We start from the raw sequence: 17,835 nt of genomic DNA on the forward strand, positions 1-17,835 counted from the left end.
GACACCCCCTTTTGTGCGAGAAGACAATGAAAATCAATACTCTTCTCGGCTCACTCCTTCAGTAGAATTCTGAACGTGAGTGAACTTGAACGAACGGGGTCTATTGTCTACTTTTTTAATCCCCGTTCAGAGCGCATTCCGAACGCGCGCGAACTTAGGTGATATTAAATCTCTTGTGCCTAAATGCTCTCCCTTACTAGATCTAATCCTCCCTACATTTAAATCCTTCACTAAACCTTACCTGTGGTACAAAGTCTTCCCTGTAGCCTCCAAGAGGTTCCCAGAAATCCTCCACCTCACTACCTTGATACATCATGGTGATCTTAGCATTGTTCTTGCGTTCCATCTTGTTGATTTTCTCACACATCAACCTGTACATAGATGAATAGGAAAGGGGATGAACATTACAGGCTGTTGGTCACTTTAACATGGGTTCAAAATAAAAATCACTTTCCCAGCTACTCCTAATGGTAATCATATTCAAATGATGGCGTCTGTGAACTTTGACCTTGTAACCCAACAACCTTATCAATTCATTCTCATTTCATAAGCAGACATACATGTAAGCAAGGTAAGAATTTGATCATCCCTCAAACAGTTATTTAGTTTAAAGCAACAACAAGCAGCCGCCTTAATAGCGCCACCTCAAGTCCTCATCTACTCATATCTGGCCAGCATAGGGCACATGAGAGTAATTCATCTGCGCGCCAAGCTTGTCGGACAGGCGTAAGTAAAGATCACATGACTTAAGTGATTAGAATAATTCATTGAAAATAGACAAAATATTTGTATTTTTCGAAAATCCATTGATCAATTCCTCTCCTACGTTTTCAGTAGAACTTACTTGATGTTGGAGTGGAGAGGTCTCTTTTAGCATTCGTTTCACTTTTTAATTTAATCTTATTTAATCTTAGATGAACATACCTGGCCTTTGACCTTGTGATAGGATTTGATTTCTGACCGTACCAGATGTAGATGTCCATCCCATTATCCAGGACAAACACATATTTGGTATCTAACGATTCATGATCCATTGGAACCTGAGATGAAGGATAAACTGAGATTATCAATAACATGACATGTGAATTTTAATACAAGGGTAAATAATCAATATTATGGAATTATAATGACATGTATCAAGGTTGGAGAGTCATATTTTTGCAGTAGATTAATGGTGATATGAAAATAACCTCAATAATGGTACACAAAAATATGCCTATGTACAGAGCTGCCAACATGAACAAGAACATTTCACTATTTTAAAATCTGAAAATCAGTACTTTGTTGAGGAAATCAGTATTTTAAGAAAATACCATGGACCATAGGACAACACATAAACTGAAATTTTAGAAATCACTATTTTGCATGAAACCATCAGTATTCTTCTCATTCTCAGTAGGGGAAGGCGGGGTAAGTTGAGCATAGGGGCAAGTTGAGCCACCAGCCCCAGGCCAATAATGAATGAGTCAGACATTGTGGTGGTGTCATGTATTGATGACCCATAGCATAACCCCTAACCCCACCACATTGTTTCCAACTTTGAAACAAAAAGTAGTTTTTTAGAGGGAAAAATATGAATTTCAGCCAAAAAAGTAAAAAAGAGTGTGAAATAGATAAGTGCTTTATAAACACACACGTCTTTAAATATAATAAAGACATGATAACAACATTATTAGTCCAGGTATGGATCGTCGTTCTTGTCATAGTCTTTTATATGATGGATGTATAATAAATGTGTGGATACAAAATTATCGCACTAAGTTCGGACTGGGGTAAGTTGAGCCAAACAGCATGGGGCAAATTGAGCCATGGTAATTCCTATGGCAAAACAAACAAACCATAAAAATTGATTGAAATGCAGGCTAAAATGAGCAAATTTACATGACTGCTCTTTTCCTTTTACAGGATGTTAGTATTTATAGAGAATTAGCAAGTGAAAAGACTTTAAACAAAAAACTGACATGCTGGTTCTCCCCCATACATTTTGTACATAGTTTTTGTGGCTCAACTTACCCCAGAAGGTGGCTCAAACTTACCCCATATATGGGGCAAGTTGAGCCATTTGACATCGTTTTTTTCAAAGGTCACGATGACTTTCAGTTTGGGGATAGAAAGTTATATATAGGTGGAAAATATTTCAGAAGAATTAAATTTCAAGGCAAGGTACTTATTTCGACAAGATTATTAATCATATCAATTCTAACATGCAAACAGCAAAAACTGTCACAACTTACCCCGCCTTCCCCTACTAACTACTGAAAATCAGTTACAGTTCGAAGTTCTGAAAATCTGTATTTTGCATGAACCCACAGTATTCTTCTCATTCTCAGTACTAAATACTGAAAATCAGTACTAGTTGAAGCACTGTATATATGTTGGAAAAGCGGCGCCTGTAGACAAAACTGAGGTCTCTGGTCTTACCGCTTCAAGGTGCAGACTTTGCGTGCCTGACGCCCTGTACATTCTAGCAATGTAGGTATTCTCTTCCACAGAGTAGAAGCCGCTGGCTGTACCGCCCTCGATGTAGGCGATGTCGTGATCGAAGAGCTCCATGAATTCATCGCTCTCGTCACCCATCTCCTCCCGGATGGATCGTGTCCTGGCTCCCAGCATGTTACGCAGGTTGACAGCATGCATGGCGGAGCAGGCCTTCTTGTCAAGCTGCAACAGAAATCAAAATCAGACGGCTCAATCGTAAATGAGCAAAAAATATGATGAATCCCTCTTGTTATGCAGCACAAACATCAACATAAGCTCAATAATAAATGATATGGATTTCTGACAAGACAGATGTACTTTTTAACCGCTTTATAATCCAGCTGGTTGTCAGGAATCAAAATTACACATCTCGATTTTTTATGGGCAAAGATACAGTGTAATCATCTTTCTTGTCAAGCTGCACCAGATATAAAAATCAGACAGCTCCATCATAAATAGGAAAAAATATTTTGAATCTCTCTGGTTAAGCAGCACCAAAATCAAAATTAGACAGCTCGATTTAAAATCATATTGATTTCTTACAAGAGAGGTGTACTTGTTTATTCCTTTTAACAGGGTTCCCAGCTTTTCAAGAAAACAAAATTCCCTGATTTTTCCCTGATGAAGGATAACAATTGCCTAATTATTCAAACCCAGTCCCAGTGCATGTTTTCTAAGATGCTGCAGTGAATTACATGTAAAAAAAACCTACAAAAAAAAAACAACCATAACCAGTCATTCAATGGATGATGTTATGATATGCAACAAAATATAACACAGTCCGACTGATTACCATGCTTTCGACTTTGGGGACGATCAAAATTCCCTGATTTTTCCTTTATTTGAGGCATTTTCCCCTGATTTGAGGTATTTTTTTATCAATTCCCTGACTTTTACTTGACTGGAATTTTTTTAAAATTTTCCCTGATTTCCTTGATGGACTGGGAACCCTGCTTTACCATCCAGCCTTGATTGTCAGAGATCAGCTTGAGATTTAATGGCCAAACATAATCATCTCTCTTGTCACTTTGCACAAGAAATCAAAATTAGACACCTCAATCATAAATAGGTAAACAATTAAATCTCTCTTGTTTACAGACGCTTGACGTTAAATGAGCAAACTATTCCATCTATCCTGTTATGTTAATAATAATAATATTAATAATAACAATAATATTTATAGGGCACTTCATGCAGGAGTTTCAAAGCGCACAGTTAAGATGACTAATGTAAACAATGAATCCATAACATAACATTAAAAAAAAACCACTATGCTAGTGTTGAAAAAAGATGATGAGGATTTGAGCATTTCAATAGAGGGAGTATTTTGAATGTAGGTTGGGAGCTTGTTCCACAGGGCAGGGACAACAACAGAAAACGCATGCTCACCGTATCTGGTCTTTGTGTGAGGGCCATGGTTTAAATTGCACAAGAAATAAAAACTAGACAGCTCCATCATAAAATGGGCAAACAGTTACATCCCTCTTTATCACCTATTAAATAAAATTAGCCTTTTCCAATTTTCCATCAGAGGTACGGAGCACAGTAAAAACGGTATTTGCGTGTTCAAATATATTGGGTTTTTTTCTTTCTTAACAAGATCTAAGTAACTGATCGATATCTATACGACTCAAACTACATTAAAATCTCACCGATGAGGATTGTCCAATCCAGTAAAAGATCTGCCAGTTCAAATTCTGGGAGCTATCAAGAAAGGTCTGGAGGATGATATAGCAGTCAGCTTCGTAAAACTTGCCGTACAAGGCTACACCAGACAGAGAGAGAGAGAGAGTAGATTTAAAACCAAATCCATGTGATACACTATTTCTGTTGTACTTTACTCTATGTGTATTTAATACTATGACCAATTTACATGTAATTTGATAAGAAACAAGCTCTCAATAGTTTATTATAAGTTTATAGAGTAGTCAAATCATTTGATTTTTATTACTAGTCAGAATTCTCTTGATTCATTTGTAAGTTGTTTGCTTATGAAGTTGTTATATTTTCAATTATACTTAATCATAAAATAAATTTAATTCAAATTGTAGGAGAGAAAGGGAAATATTTCACTCATTTGCATATAATCTTTGATACGAAAACTGTATGTGTAAATAGACAAAAACTTTTAAATAGTATCAATTTTACACACACAAAAAAAGGCAAATTCTTCATGTCAAGAAATTACTCTGCGTTCTTAAGAAAAGGCAGTTCTAATTATTAAGGGAAGGGATATAATGAGGAAATTTATTGGCATACGCTGGCTAAAACATCCCTTACTGCCGCACTAAAACAGGCTTTTAGACCGTTGAATGTTGCAGCGATGCCTAATGTCACAAGAACATGTTCTTTACACGTTGGATTAATGTTAAACATCACAATTTGAAAGATTAACTGGGCCTACTGTTAGGGCTATGTCAGCACTAACAATGATTCCGTGCAGTTGGTACAGGGCCCTGTCTTACAAAGAGTTACGAGTTAATCAAACTCAACTGTATGGTACTCCATCAACGTCATAATTCCTTCTACAAGAAATTTACACAATGTACTTTGTAAACAAAGCACACTGAAATGTTAAGAAAACAAATGCATTAATACACATCTTATGTAGAAAATATCTTAAAGGATGCATTTTAGATGGTAACGTTGCTGGCTTTCCATAGTTACGAATGATTGGATCAATTGCACCTCTTTGTAAGATGGAACCCTGGGCCCCATCTGACAAAGAGTTACAATTGATCCGATCAATCGCAACTCTATGGAAATCGATCAGTGTAATAATTTTTTCTAAACAAAGAGACACACACTGAATATTCCAGAAAAGGATAAGTGCATGAATATACAGCATATATCGGGAAATATCTTGAACAAACATGCATTTTAGATGTTGCTGGCTTTCCACAATTGCGATTGATTGGATGCATAATAACTCTTTGCAAGACAGGGCCCCCGAATGACTGCCCCTTTAGAAATCTTTTAAAACCAAACATATCCCACTTTGGTTTCAACTTACCTTCTTCTACCTGTATTGGGATAAAGTTCTCAATTTGCCAGATATGTAGCCCTGGTTCGGTTCCACAATTGGCTGCAAAGAAATCAGTGTAATCTAGCTGAGGCCTCTCCAAGGCATCCATCCAGCTCTTGGGCCTAAACAAGGAGGAAATCATGAAATCAAAAATGGAATTATTTATATAATAAGAGAAAATGTATATACATCTTGATTGTGTTTATAGGGAAAAAATATAAATGTGGCACAATTGCATGTACATTTAAATGTATACATACATATAGGAAAAGAGATACACTGCAGTGCAATTTCCAATTTAATAAGATACTCAAGTTGTTTATTAAAGAGCAAATTGCGAAGAAAAATGGCTGAATTTCATCTACATTTATCTTCCCTATGAATGTGAATAGATTGAACTAGGGTTCAGCAGAAAACAAATCACATATTTATTCTGATTATTCTCACAAGGTTTGAAATATGAAAATACTTACCTGATTTTCTTATTTACGAGATAACTCATACATCTACTTGATTTGCTAGTTCAGCCCTCTGGACTGCCATACCCGAATAGAACTCCCAAGGATTTAAAAAGCGCGAGCGCGCCCTCTCCCGTTCAGGCTTACTACCCATGATCACCGCGCAACTAGCGTCCATCTTCCTCACCTTTCGCAAGCCCATACGTTGAAACATGTTGCTACGCAAGGCGGAGGGTCGGTGGGAGGGTATCAAGTAGATGTATGAGTTATCTCGTAAATAAGAAAATCAGGTAAGTATTTTCATAATTTACTTCAATAACTCCATACATCTACTTGATTTGCTAGACCAGCACGGACTCAAACCGTAGGGCAGTGTTGTAGTCAAGGCTCAAACCTCCAAGGCCAAGGCCAAGGCCAAGGCCAAGGCTTTAATACCCAAGGCCAAGGCTTCAATAACCAAGGCTGATGCCAAGGCATGGAAACCCAAGGCCAAGGCCAAGGCCTGAAAACCTCAAGGCCAAGGCCAAGGCCAAGGCATTTCAATTGTACAATATATGGAAAAAAAATTAGACAACAATGCTTAGGCAGCATACATGACACACAGGACCAAATTTATAAAAGGTGTGAGCGAGCAAAATTTTTGACCCTTGTACATTTAAAACGAAAATAATTTCATGATAGATCCTGTATTAGATTTAGACATAAAACATTTAATTATTGTTCTAGGCGATTCACATTGCAATAATTATTATTACCAAGGTGATCTGATCCTGGCATGCCCATTCTCAACATATGTCTTTCTCCTCTACCTGGTACAGGGGAGGCAGAATGTATTTTTTTTTTTTGGGGGGGGAGGTCAAAGCCAAATATGCACTTACAATATAAGTCAAAATGAGAATTTTGGTGCAGTTCAGCAAAGCTTTTTTAAGTGATTTATAATTGATAAGACAGGTATTTTGATTTAGGCTTATATAGAAAGCATAGCGAGCAAGTGGTTTTGAAAAAAAAATCAACTTTGAAGTTGTAAAACTCGATTTTGGGTCAATTATGGTGCTAATCACTGTTAAAAGGGCATCCTTGCGAGATGCTGTAATAAGATGTAATAAGAAATGAAATTTAAATATTTCAAGCTGTTTTCGTAATCATGAAAAAGGTGTGCAACTTACTAAACAAATTAATGCGAGCACAAAACACAAGCTGAAATTTTTACTGACCAGAAAAGGAAGCTGTTCTGGACTGCATTTAGTGACTCATAAATAGGATACATAACTCACCAATCAAACAATGCGAGCGCAAAGCGCGAGCTCAAAAATTTGTAATATTCCGACCTAAAAACTAGACATTCTAAGCATTTTTTTTTTGGTGTAAATTGAATGCGAACCTTACTTAACAATAATTTATGCAAGCACAATCCAAAATTTGTTGATTTTGAAACCTAAAATTTTGCTCTGTATGCCATGCTTGGCCCCTCAAAATTTTTGGCTCATCATGCCATTGATGCCATAGCCCATTTGGAAATGACGAAATTGAAGTTTGTGTTCAAGTTTACCGAATCTTTTCAGAATATCATTAAGACTTAAAACATTCTTGTTGGTCAAAGAAAATAATACAAGGAAAACCTAATGGAATAGAAATCAACCTTGTTATCATTCTTTAGTAAGTAAGCTATTTTTAAAGTATGAAAATTGTTGTCAAAATTGCAGTCAGATCTGTCAGAATTATTCCTGTCATAAAATCACTATAATCAGTGGCGTACCGTGGGTCACGGCATTGGGGGCACCAGCAAAAACCTGGAACTGCCTAGTGAGCTCGCGAAGCACGCCCAGTTGCCAGGTATACTGACCTAATAGAGATTTTTATAAGGACAGTGCCAATGTACGGACATGTATCTCACTAGTCAAATAATGCGAGCGCAAAGCGCGAGCTTAAAATTTTTGATATTCAAACATAAAAAGGGACATTACAATCAATCTCTTGTAATCATGATACGTACCTGTCTCGCTAAATAATGCGAGCGCGAACTGAAATTTTTGTAAATATTGACCCCAAACAGGAAGATTTTAAGGACTATATTTTAGGAATATTTTATCTATTAAGATTATACACATCTCACCATAGTCATATAATGGGAGTGCCAATAAGCACTTGCTGATTTTGTTAGAATTACATCTAAACATGCACATAAAGCACTTGTAATCATGATTAACATACCCATCTCACTAATCAAATCTTGCGAGCGCGAAGCGCGAGCTGAAAATTTAGGAAATTCAGACCTGAAGAGGGGCATTTTGAGGCTTGTTTGTAAGAATTCAAGAAGACCTTACGTAGTTCACTAACCAAATGATGCGAGCGCAAAGCGCGAGCTGAAAATTTTTGATATTCAGATCAGAAAACAGAAAAAGGGACATTTTAAGGAATCATTCTAGGAATTGATGGAGAGCAGACATCTTTCACCAATCCACTACTGCGAACGTAAGCACAGACAGGAAATGTTTTATATTAAGACCTTAAAATGGGACAATCACTTAAAGTATTCATGAAAAAAAAGCATACTATTGTACATGTAAAAGAATAACTCGAAGTGCGAGGAAATATATTTGGTAGTTTGGTGTATATTGACTTGAAAACGGGAGGTTTTAGTATAGCAGGATTATATATCTCGGTAAACAGAAAATGGGAGCACCAGGAACAATGAAGACATATATGCCCTGAGCCAATTATGTTTCATTTATATGAAAAAAATGTTTCTTATGTAATGTAACATAACATAATTATAACATTATAATGAACATTAATGTTTTCTTTCCCACTACGTTTCTCTTCCTTTCTCCCTCTTTTCCTCCTTTTTTTTAGTCAGCCGATGGGGGGGGGGGGGCACGTGCCCCCATGCTCCCCCTGTAGTTACGCCACTGACTATAATCATAATCATAATTATTATCATTATTATTGATATTGTCATTATCCTTATTAGTCATGATTACATCATATTACCAATAAACAATATTAATTTTCATCACTTCTCTTTGTTACATAATTATGTGATGATAATTGCAACTGATGGCACTGCTAAGTACACTTACTGCTTCTGCTGCTGCTGACTGGTAGTATTTAGTGTCAGTAGATGTACAGAACAATTGAAACATTTGTAATTACTTTTATAAAACAAATGAAAGTACAAAATACAAAATGCCTTGAAAAAGCCTTGAAAATGCCTTGAAAATGCCTTGAAATTTCAAGGCTCAAAATCCTCAAGGCCAAGGCCAAGGCCCTCTCAAGGCCAAGGCTTGAATGTTCAAGGCCAAGGCTTTGAAAAAATAGGCCTTAAGGCGCCTCAAGGCCAAGGCCGAGCATCAAGGCACTACAACACTGCCGTAGGGAGGCATGTTTTCAATTGTAAGCCTAAGAAAATTTAAAAGAAAAAACAAAAACAACGAAATTTAGGGAGAGGGGGAAAAAGCCGCAGCTGCTTTAAGCGCCGAAGCAGCAAATCTCGCCTCGCTGGACGGAATGTCCTTCAAGTAGAAAGAAGTGAAGGAGTTAGTTGAGCGCCAAAAGGCGGCCCTCAAAAATGTCCTCGAGAGGAATGCCCTGTATACTCAGGAATACTAAGTATCATGGGCCCTCGGCCTAGTGTCAGGAGAACAACATCACCTGCTGACTAGAGCGTAAGAATCGAAATTTGTTGAAAATTTCAACAAGAATCGTGATCGGAAAACTGAAGCTTTTAAGGCTCAGTAAGTGATCAATCGACCAACCTGAGAAGGCGAGATATCTCAGAACCCCTACCGAAATTTAAGCGTGCCGCTTGCTAGTAACTAGCATGCGACTAGCAGGGCACTCGCTTAATAAGCGAGTGCATGCTAGCGAACAGTCCCTGCTCGCTAAAAGATCGCTTAACTATTACTCTGCACGCATATCACACACTTATTAAGCTAACCGCATGCTAGTTACTAGTTACTAGCATGCCGCAAGCTTGCGCAAGCTAGTCGCACGCTTCCTGCAAGCTTGGAAATTTCTGTAGGGGAAGCCTCCGCGTGGGAGAAAACGCCCAGAATTCGATATCTGTCTCAAATGCGTGAGGGCAGAAATCTGCAGAATTCTGATAGAGAGCTGTGGTAAAAAGTTACTAGCGGTCCGAAGGGGACCAGGAACGACGGACAGTAGGGATTTAGGAAGAAAACCACTCGTAAGGCAGACAAGGGTCGAGAAAGCGACTGAGTGCCATCCTGTTAATAAGGAATGCCGCGGACATGTTGCCTATGTAGAATAGAGCAGTCTGGTCAAAACAGCTCAACCGGGCGTGTCAGGGATACAGCGCGGTACACATCACGACAAAAGTGTGTTAGACCGAGTGATCGAGAGAGAACTCAGGATCCCCTTTCTCCCATACTGATTGAAGCACCCATCTGAGGGTGCAGTGCCCGCGGTGGAAGAGGTGGCTTGGCTCAAGCCACCATCGCCGAGAGAGCCCGTGAGGCTAGGCTGCGATGGCTGTCCGCTGGGCGGGGGAATCCCTAGCAGCAGCAAGTGTACGCCAGAGGGAGCTGGCGAAAAAAAATCTGTCACGATATTACGTGTAAACGACCATCAAGAGATGCTCTAAACGAACAGACAACGCCAGATATGATACCTCAACCGTTACATTCCCAACGGAATCGAATGAGGTAGCAACGGCCCTGTCCTATCAAGTTAGGGACGGAAACTGGCTAAGAGTGTCGAAGTTCTCGCTTGAAGAAACAAGCGAAGGAGACTTGAGGAAGTAATCACAAAATTTCCATCAGTCTGCGGTGAGAACCAGTTGTTTATGAAAACAGTCACAAGGCCTGTTTCTCAGGTGATCGTAAGAGCGAGCACCGCCGGCGCCGGTTGCGGCAGCGTGGAACAGTCCGATATCGGTAAGATAAGGAGCTCCAAAAAGCTGCGGGGGGGGGCGGCAAAAATGACGCCCTAAGCAGCGGGGGATGAGAATCTAAATTTCTAAAAGAAGAACTCCAGTGAAGTAAATCACTTACATGGAGAGGCTCATCCACAGTCGGCCCGAGAGAAGGCGGGTCGTAGTGATCGTGGTTAGGAAGGCATAAGCATACATCCATCCACTGTTACATCATCCTCGGTCGTGCGGTGACCCTGGCCACATGCCTTGCATGGAAGGAGGATGAAAGCAGCATGCGGGGCGACTCGAGTGTGCCGTGAAAAAATTTCTAAGAAAGAAGCCGATTCGACTAACGGGCACGGTAAAGACATCCACCGTAGACCACTCCGCACAAGGAGGGAGCGGCGGAGACGCCCGCAAGATTGACCCACATAGAGGGCAGTCTATAAGATAGACAGTTAGAGCTCGACCGATGGTCTGGCGGTGTACAGTTTGGTGTGAACTCGCCGACCCGGTACGGTGGGTGTGCCCAGAAAGTAGGCATAGAATGCCGACAGAGAATCCTGGGGCTTTAAACAAGTTTGAACGCACGTACATAGCCAACAATCTCATGAGATGTACGGCGGTTACTTTCCTCCGAGATGATGTTTACCCAACCGGGAAAGACTCGGGGAACAGCTGTGAATGTCAACAGGAGGGATATCTAGCATATGAAAAGCTGATTCCTTCCACGTATTCGGTGCGGGTGCTGCCGGCGGTGTCCGGGGGGACGACCGGTGATGGCAGCTCGGGCAGGGTTCGTACGAGCCGCCCGAATACGAGACAAATAGGTTAACATAACCATAATGCATCGGGTGGTGAAGGCATAGCGATTATTAAGCACAGGAGAACTTTTAATCGCCGTGACATTCAGATCCGATATACATACTCATAAGCTCGGAGAGCTATGAGATAGTGAGACATACCGCTGAGCGGTGATGGTGCTCATATCAGAGTCGCCCTCTCTTCAGCGGCGATCGCTGGAGAACGGGTGTCTGTACTATAGCCCTGACTCTGGCGTTGCAAGGGTAGGAGCTAAGTAAGACAGGGCACCCTTACTTTCGAATAGAAAGTGAGGTTCAGGCCAGAAAAGCGACGGTCCCGTCGCCTGGGCGGACGGTCCGCGGACGTGATAGGTTGTCCTCTCAAAGCAGCCAAACATTCTCACGAGAGAAGTGCGGCATGCGGTATGTAAGAGATTCATACCTCCAATCTACGGGCCCGCTTAGGGGGAAGAATGGAGAGGGTTACCGCTGAAGGAGTCGTCGCCGTATGTGAGCTTGACGTAGAGGGCGAATTCGGGAGTACCTGCATAATAATCGCCCCCCCCCCTGCCTCTGCCTTCTCGCTAGCCTCGAGAGGCTTGAAAATTTCGAGACGGCGGCGCCGGAGCCTGGCGCTTCCGGGCAGCAGCAGAGCGGGGGTGGGTTTACACCCACGGAGCTGGCGGCTTCCTCGTCGTAGGAGCCGCCTCGTCTAGAGCGACCCCGTCACTCTCCGAGACCCCCAATTCGGCCGATTGAGCTCGGAGCGCCTGAAGAGGCGGGGCGAGAAAATATGGACTCCCTTGCTTCATCAATACCCCCGCTCGGAGGGTAGATGTGAGGTAGATACTTGTCAAGCAGCGCCTGAGCGCTTACTGAAAAGTCGCCCGCGGGATAGGGGTTGTCCTCGTAAAGGGAGTCTCGCTCTATGGACTGAACCGGGAGGTTGTCCAGTAAGCGCCGGGGTGGCCCCGCGTGTCGGCTGGGACACGTGCTCTGAGATCGACGAAAATGCTGGAAAGCACACGCGATCTTGGGGCACCCGGTTAGTCGGTGCACTGGCTGGCGATTTAACAGAATCGCTCGAGGATTTCCCGGGTGTCTGGTGGTTATTGCCCACTTGTCTCGCTTGATGCTCAGGGGCATCAGCGGGGTGAGTAGACGTCGAGGGTGGGGTGAACCCGCACTACTCGAAAGCAGAATGTAGCAGCATGAATAGCTGTGACATCTGACCACCGACACAAGGGTCTGAAGGAGGGACGCCCATGGCAACAGGGCTGGCCGACCTCACCTTCGACCTCTTCTTCTTCGCGGCCTCCGCCGGTGTGGCCGGGGCAGAAGAAGGCACAAGAGGCACGGGTGATTTCTTACGATTTGCCGCCCCTGGCAGGGCGGCCGTCAACAACGAAACTTCACCCGAATCTGACGGGGTCAGATTGTGGTCACAGTCTGATGTGTGACGCCTCTCGCGGTAGCAGAATGTAGCAGCATGAATAGCTGTAACATCTGACCACCGACACAAGGGTCTGAAGGAGGAACGCCCATGGCAGCAGGGCTGGCCAACCTCTCCTTCGACCTCTTCTTCTTCTTCTCTTTCTGCGGGCTCCGCCGGCGTGGCCGGGGCAGAAGAAGGCATGAGAGGCACGGGTGATTTCTTACGATTTGCCGCCCCTGGCAGGGCGGCCGCCGACAATGAAACTTCACCCGAATCTGACGGGGTCAGATTGTGGTCACAGCCCGATGTGTGACGCCTCTCGCGGTAGCAGAATATAGCAGCATAACATGTATGACTGTAACATCTGGCCACCGATAAGAGGGTCTGAAGGAGGAATGCCCATGGCAACAGGGCTGGCCGACCTCTCCTTCGACCTCTTCTTCTTCTTCTTATTTTGCGGGCTCCGCCGGCGTGGCCGGAGCAGAAGAAGGCACAAGAGGCACGGGTGATCTCTTACGATTTGCCGCCCCTGGCAGGGCGGCCGCCAACAACGAAACTTCACCCGAATCTGACGGGGTCAGATTGTGGTCACGATCAGATTGTGGTTACAGTCTGTGTGACGCCTCTCGCGGTCAGGGGCTGGGCGATCTCTCCCGATGCTGTCAACGGAGGACGACTTATACGGCAGAGATCCTGACCTGTGCCGGGGGAGAGAACCGCACTCTCCCTCCGGACTTCTGGTGACCCGGTAGCCGGTGGGTCGCATAGCCCTATGGGTGCTGCGGCGGCAGGACCTAGTTTAGGCTTGGAAGCCTTGGCTACCACTTTTTCCTTTGTCCGAGACCGTGGCACCACAGTCTTGGCCTTCCTTCTCTTAGCATCCGACCGCAAATTCGGAATGCTGATCGACGCACCCTCATACTCACCGCCGCTGGGCGCTCACCGCGGCGTCCCTCCTGCTCGCCTGGAGGCGGCCGACTTCTGTAACTTGCAATCGGGACGGTCCCCGTGGAGGGCACCAGGTCCTCTGGGGCTGTGTTAGTCCCATTCAAAGATACCTCTCTCTACCCTGAAAAAGGAAAAACAAGAATTTTTCTTTTTCTTTTTTTTTTTTTTACAAAGATCTCGCTTAGATTAAAAGTGGAGACCGGAGTGGTCTTTCCCTCCTCCTAAAAGGAGTTTGTTTGAGCAAACAGAACAAAACAAGAGGGGAGGGGTAGGGAGGAAGAAGAACCTAAGAATAGTTTAGGTATCTGCCTGTAAGAAAATAAAAGGAGGTCGGAGACTTTGAAAAAAGAACTCCTACAAGGTTCCCCTACTATATTCTCTTTTTTTTTTTTTGTGCCCGAAGGAAAAATTCGAAACAAAAATTCAAAAATGAATGCAAGTTCAGAAGAGAAAGAAGTTTCCACCTGCGAAGAAACACAAAAACAAGCATTTCAGAGCAGGAAGAAAAGGGATTGAGAGACAAATAATTCCTAGATAAGAGAAATTTTACGATAATTTCCAAGAGGAAAAAAAAAAAAAGTAACCTCCTGTGGAAAGGTAAAGAAATTCAGAACAGGAGGAAGGAGGAACGTCTCTAGTAACGATTCCAAGAGGAAGAACGACACAGTAAATCCTCAAAGGGAATCGTAGAGCCCGCCTGTCGAAATAAAAAAATATATAAGACTAGGAGGGAAGAGGGAATTGAACGAAGAAAACAATTCCGGGACAGGTCAAAAAAAAATTCTAACAGGAAGGAGACCCCACCTGTAAAGAACAAAAAAAATTTTTTTTTTTTTTTTTAGGGGGGATTGAATAACCAAACAATCATCAGGTATAATTGCGTAAGCCGAATTAAACAATCCCCGAAGCGTCTGTGAATAAAATATTAATCAAGAATTTTATTCAGAACAGAAAGGAAAAGGAATTGAGCTTTAGGATCCGCCTGTGAATAAAATATCAATCAAGAAATTTATTCAGAACAGAAGGAAAAGGAATTGAGCTTTAAGATCCGCCTGTGAATAAAATATCAATCAAGAAATTTATTCAGAACAGAAGGAAAAAGGAATTGAGCTTTAAGATCCGCCTGTGAATAAAATATCAATTAAGAAATTTATTCAGAACAGAAAGGAAAGAGAATTGAAGAATTAATCAATCAATAATCAATCGAAAATCTTAATAAATCAATTCCAGAAAGCAAGGAAGGAACAGAGTTGAAGATCCCAACCTGCAAAAAGAAATAACAATAACACCCTCGACAACAAAGTGTAGAGGCTGTCTAGAATTTAATTAAAAAACGGCACCAAAAGCCACCACGCTTTGAACGTGAAGAACAATAACCATGACAGGTGGTGAAGGCTTGCTGCCACGTAGGCAGGCCAAGCCCGGTGCCTCGCGAACGCGCTAGCGATGCGGCGCGACGAGAACTCAAACGTTAGAAAACAATTTAAGTGTCACCAAAAACACGTCTAAAAAGTCACGCCAAGTGTAAATTCTGAACACAATCTTACACACAAATGGAAAGATTGAAATTAAAAGGGAGAATGCACCACAGATAAGCGAAAATAATATACCAAAGCTCAAAAAGATTTGAGCTCTTAGGAGACTTATCTGAGCACGTCTTGACAGGTGGCTTGCCGAAAGCAAAAGAGGAAGATGGACGCTAGTTGCGCGGTGATCATGGGTAGTAAGCCTGAACGGGAGAGGGCGCGCTCGCGCTTTTTAAATCCTTGGGAGTTCTATTCGGGTATGGCAGTCCAGAGGGCTGAACTAGCAAATCAAGTAGATGTATGGAGTTATTGAAGTAAATTAAGTTTTTCAGCAATTGGTGTAAATGTGTATTTGGATTTAATTTCTTTAAGGTATTAATATTTTCAATCAATTTATACATAAAGCCCCCCCCCTCCATGTAAGGTTGCATAGTAATTAGGTACAGATTTATGCAGAGGGGGGGGGGACCCCTCTATTTGGTTTCGGGTTAATTCTATTCCCTATAAAAATATGTTTTGTGAACCTTACTTCTATCAAAAATATTCTTGAACATCAGACATGATATGTTTTAGCACTGAAGATTGCCCATGTGAGGCAAATGCTTTTAATATAATACAATACAATTTATCATGCAGTTTGGCAACTACTCAGTCATGCAAGTATACAATATTGACTGAGACAATATACATGTGGAATAATTACAAAAGTGAAACAAATATACAATACAAAAAGTACAACACAAAATGCATTTTTTTTAAATGAAAGCAACAACAACATACATGAAAGCTGGAAATACTTTCTGAAAAAAAAATTAACGAAAAAAAAGTACGGAAAATTCTTATACATACAGTATGTAGCTGATTAAAAATACAAGTCATGTACACTAGGAGAAAAAAAAACACAAGATATCATATACTTACACAGAATTCTTGCATACATTCAAATTTTGCTCATGAATTTCAATTCAAACAACTTATTTTACAATAATGGTACACAGAGCAATTTGCAACATTTAGAAGGGATGCCACTTGTATTTCATCATCCTTGCAAATATATTTAGAACTGACCAAAAGTAAATAGTTTAGGCACCAACACAATTTTGTGGATAAACCCTGTACAACACAAGGCTGCACGATATTGCGATATTATCACCAGTTTTAATACCGTGAAAAAAGTGATAGATGTATTATCCTCCAAGAATAAAATTTGTAAGAGCAATGCCACTCTATTTAAAGCAAAACCTAACAAAGTATGTTAATGTATAGAGATGAAAGAGTTAGTCTACATGTAGGTTGACAATCTTCATTCTTGTCTTAAACAATTTTCTTTAATTCTTTTAGAGGTGACACAGCACCCAATATCTTTGTGTCAGTGAAAACACCCTTAACACCACACTTTTGGGCATATTGTGTGCAAAAACGTCCTTAATAGCAGCACACATAACGGCAGTGCGTAAGGGTGTTTTTGCACCGATGCAGTGCGTGAAAATATTTCCTAAGGGCGCTTTTTCACTGACACGACAATATTTGCTTTTCTGTAAGGTTCCTCCATATTCCAGTATCATTCTCATATCGTGCAGCCTTAGTACAAGATAATGACTAGCTCGTATCTCTTTGTGCAGTTGTGCAAATATTTGAAAATATTTCAAGCTCCACTGTGGAACAATCTGAACACTTTCATGCATATTAGTTACCTTCTGAAAACTACAACCTGCTCTGAGCGTCTTCTTCGCATCCTTATGAAGGATTGGTAGATTATTTGGAAAGCGACAGAATTACAGTGATAAACTCATTACAATGTCCAACAATTACAAACTCACAATGAAGAATACACTTGTTAAGTAATCATTTAATCTCGTAATATTTTCCCGGAGAGATTGTTGACAACAGTGTACTCAACACAATGCGTTAAAGTATATCTTTAGTTTTGTTAAATCTCCCCCAAATGTGTACATGTATATGTATGTCACTATTTCAATTTGATTACAGTCTGACCTCTCTTTAATATCCAGCCTCCTCTAACCGATCTCTCCATTATCTGGACGCACACTTGCCAAATTTTTTTTCATCTCGTACGTGGGAATATGAGATTTCAATATATACTCAAAGATCCTACGGAAACTCACTTTGATTACATACATTTTCCAATGTAGTCTACCTACAACCAAATTTTTTTTTATGAAAATATCTCACCCAAATCACCAAAAGAACTTAAGATAATTTTCCAGTAAATCAGGGTGCAGCGCAATAACCATTTAATCACATTCTCTTTTATTTCCAGGAAAAACA

At 41.3% G+C, this 17,835-nt stretch overlaps 1 protein-coding gene across 1 annotated transcript in view; it reads right to left on the minus strand.

Annotated features, from left to right (window-relative positions):
• Window positions 1-17,835, minus strand: part of LOC121422801 (protein flightless-1 homolog) — a 69,066-nt gene that overhangs the window by 26,226 nt on the left and 25,005 nt on the right. The window contains exons 12-16 of the mRNA XM_041618005.1: window positions 5,492-5,625; window positions 4,131-4,243; window positions 2,422-2,661; window positions 925-1,040; window positions 242-371 (exon numbers count right to left, since the gene is read on the minus strand). Of these exons, the coding sequence (XP_041473939.1) occupies window positions 242-371; window positions 925-1,040; window positions 2,422-2,661; window positions 4,131-4,243; window positions 5,492-5,625 (733 nt within the window). The remainder of the gene's footprint in view (window positions 1-241; window positions 372-924; window positions 1,041-2,421; window positions 2,662-4,130; window positions 4,244-5,491; window positions 5,626-17,835) is intronic.

Source organism: Lytechinus variegatus, chromosome 10, assembly GCF_018143015.1.
Source record: "Lytechinus variegatus isolate NC3 chromosome 10, Lvar_3.0, whole genome shotgun sequence".
In the NCBI taxonomy this organism is placed as follows: domain Eukaryota; kingdom Metazoa; phylum Echinodermata; class Echinoidea; order Temnopleuroida; family Toxopneustidae; genus Lytechinus; species Lytechinus variegatus.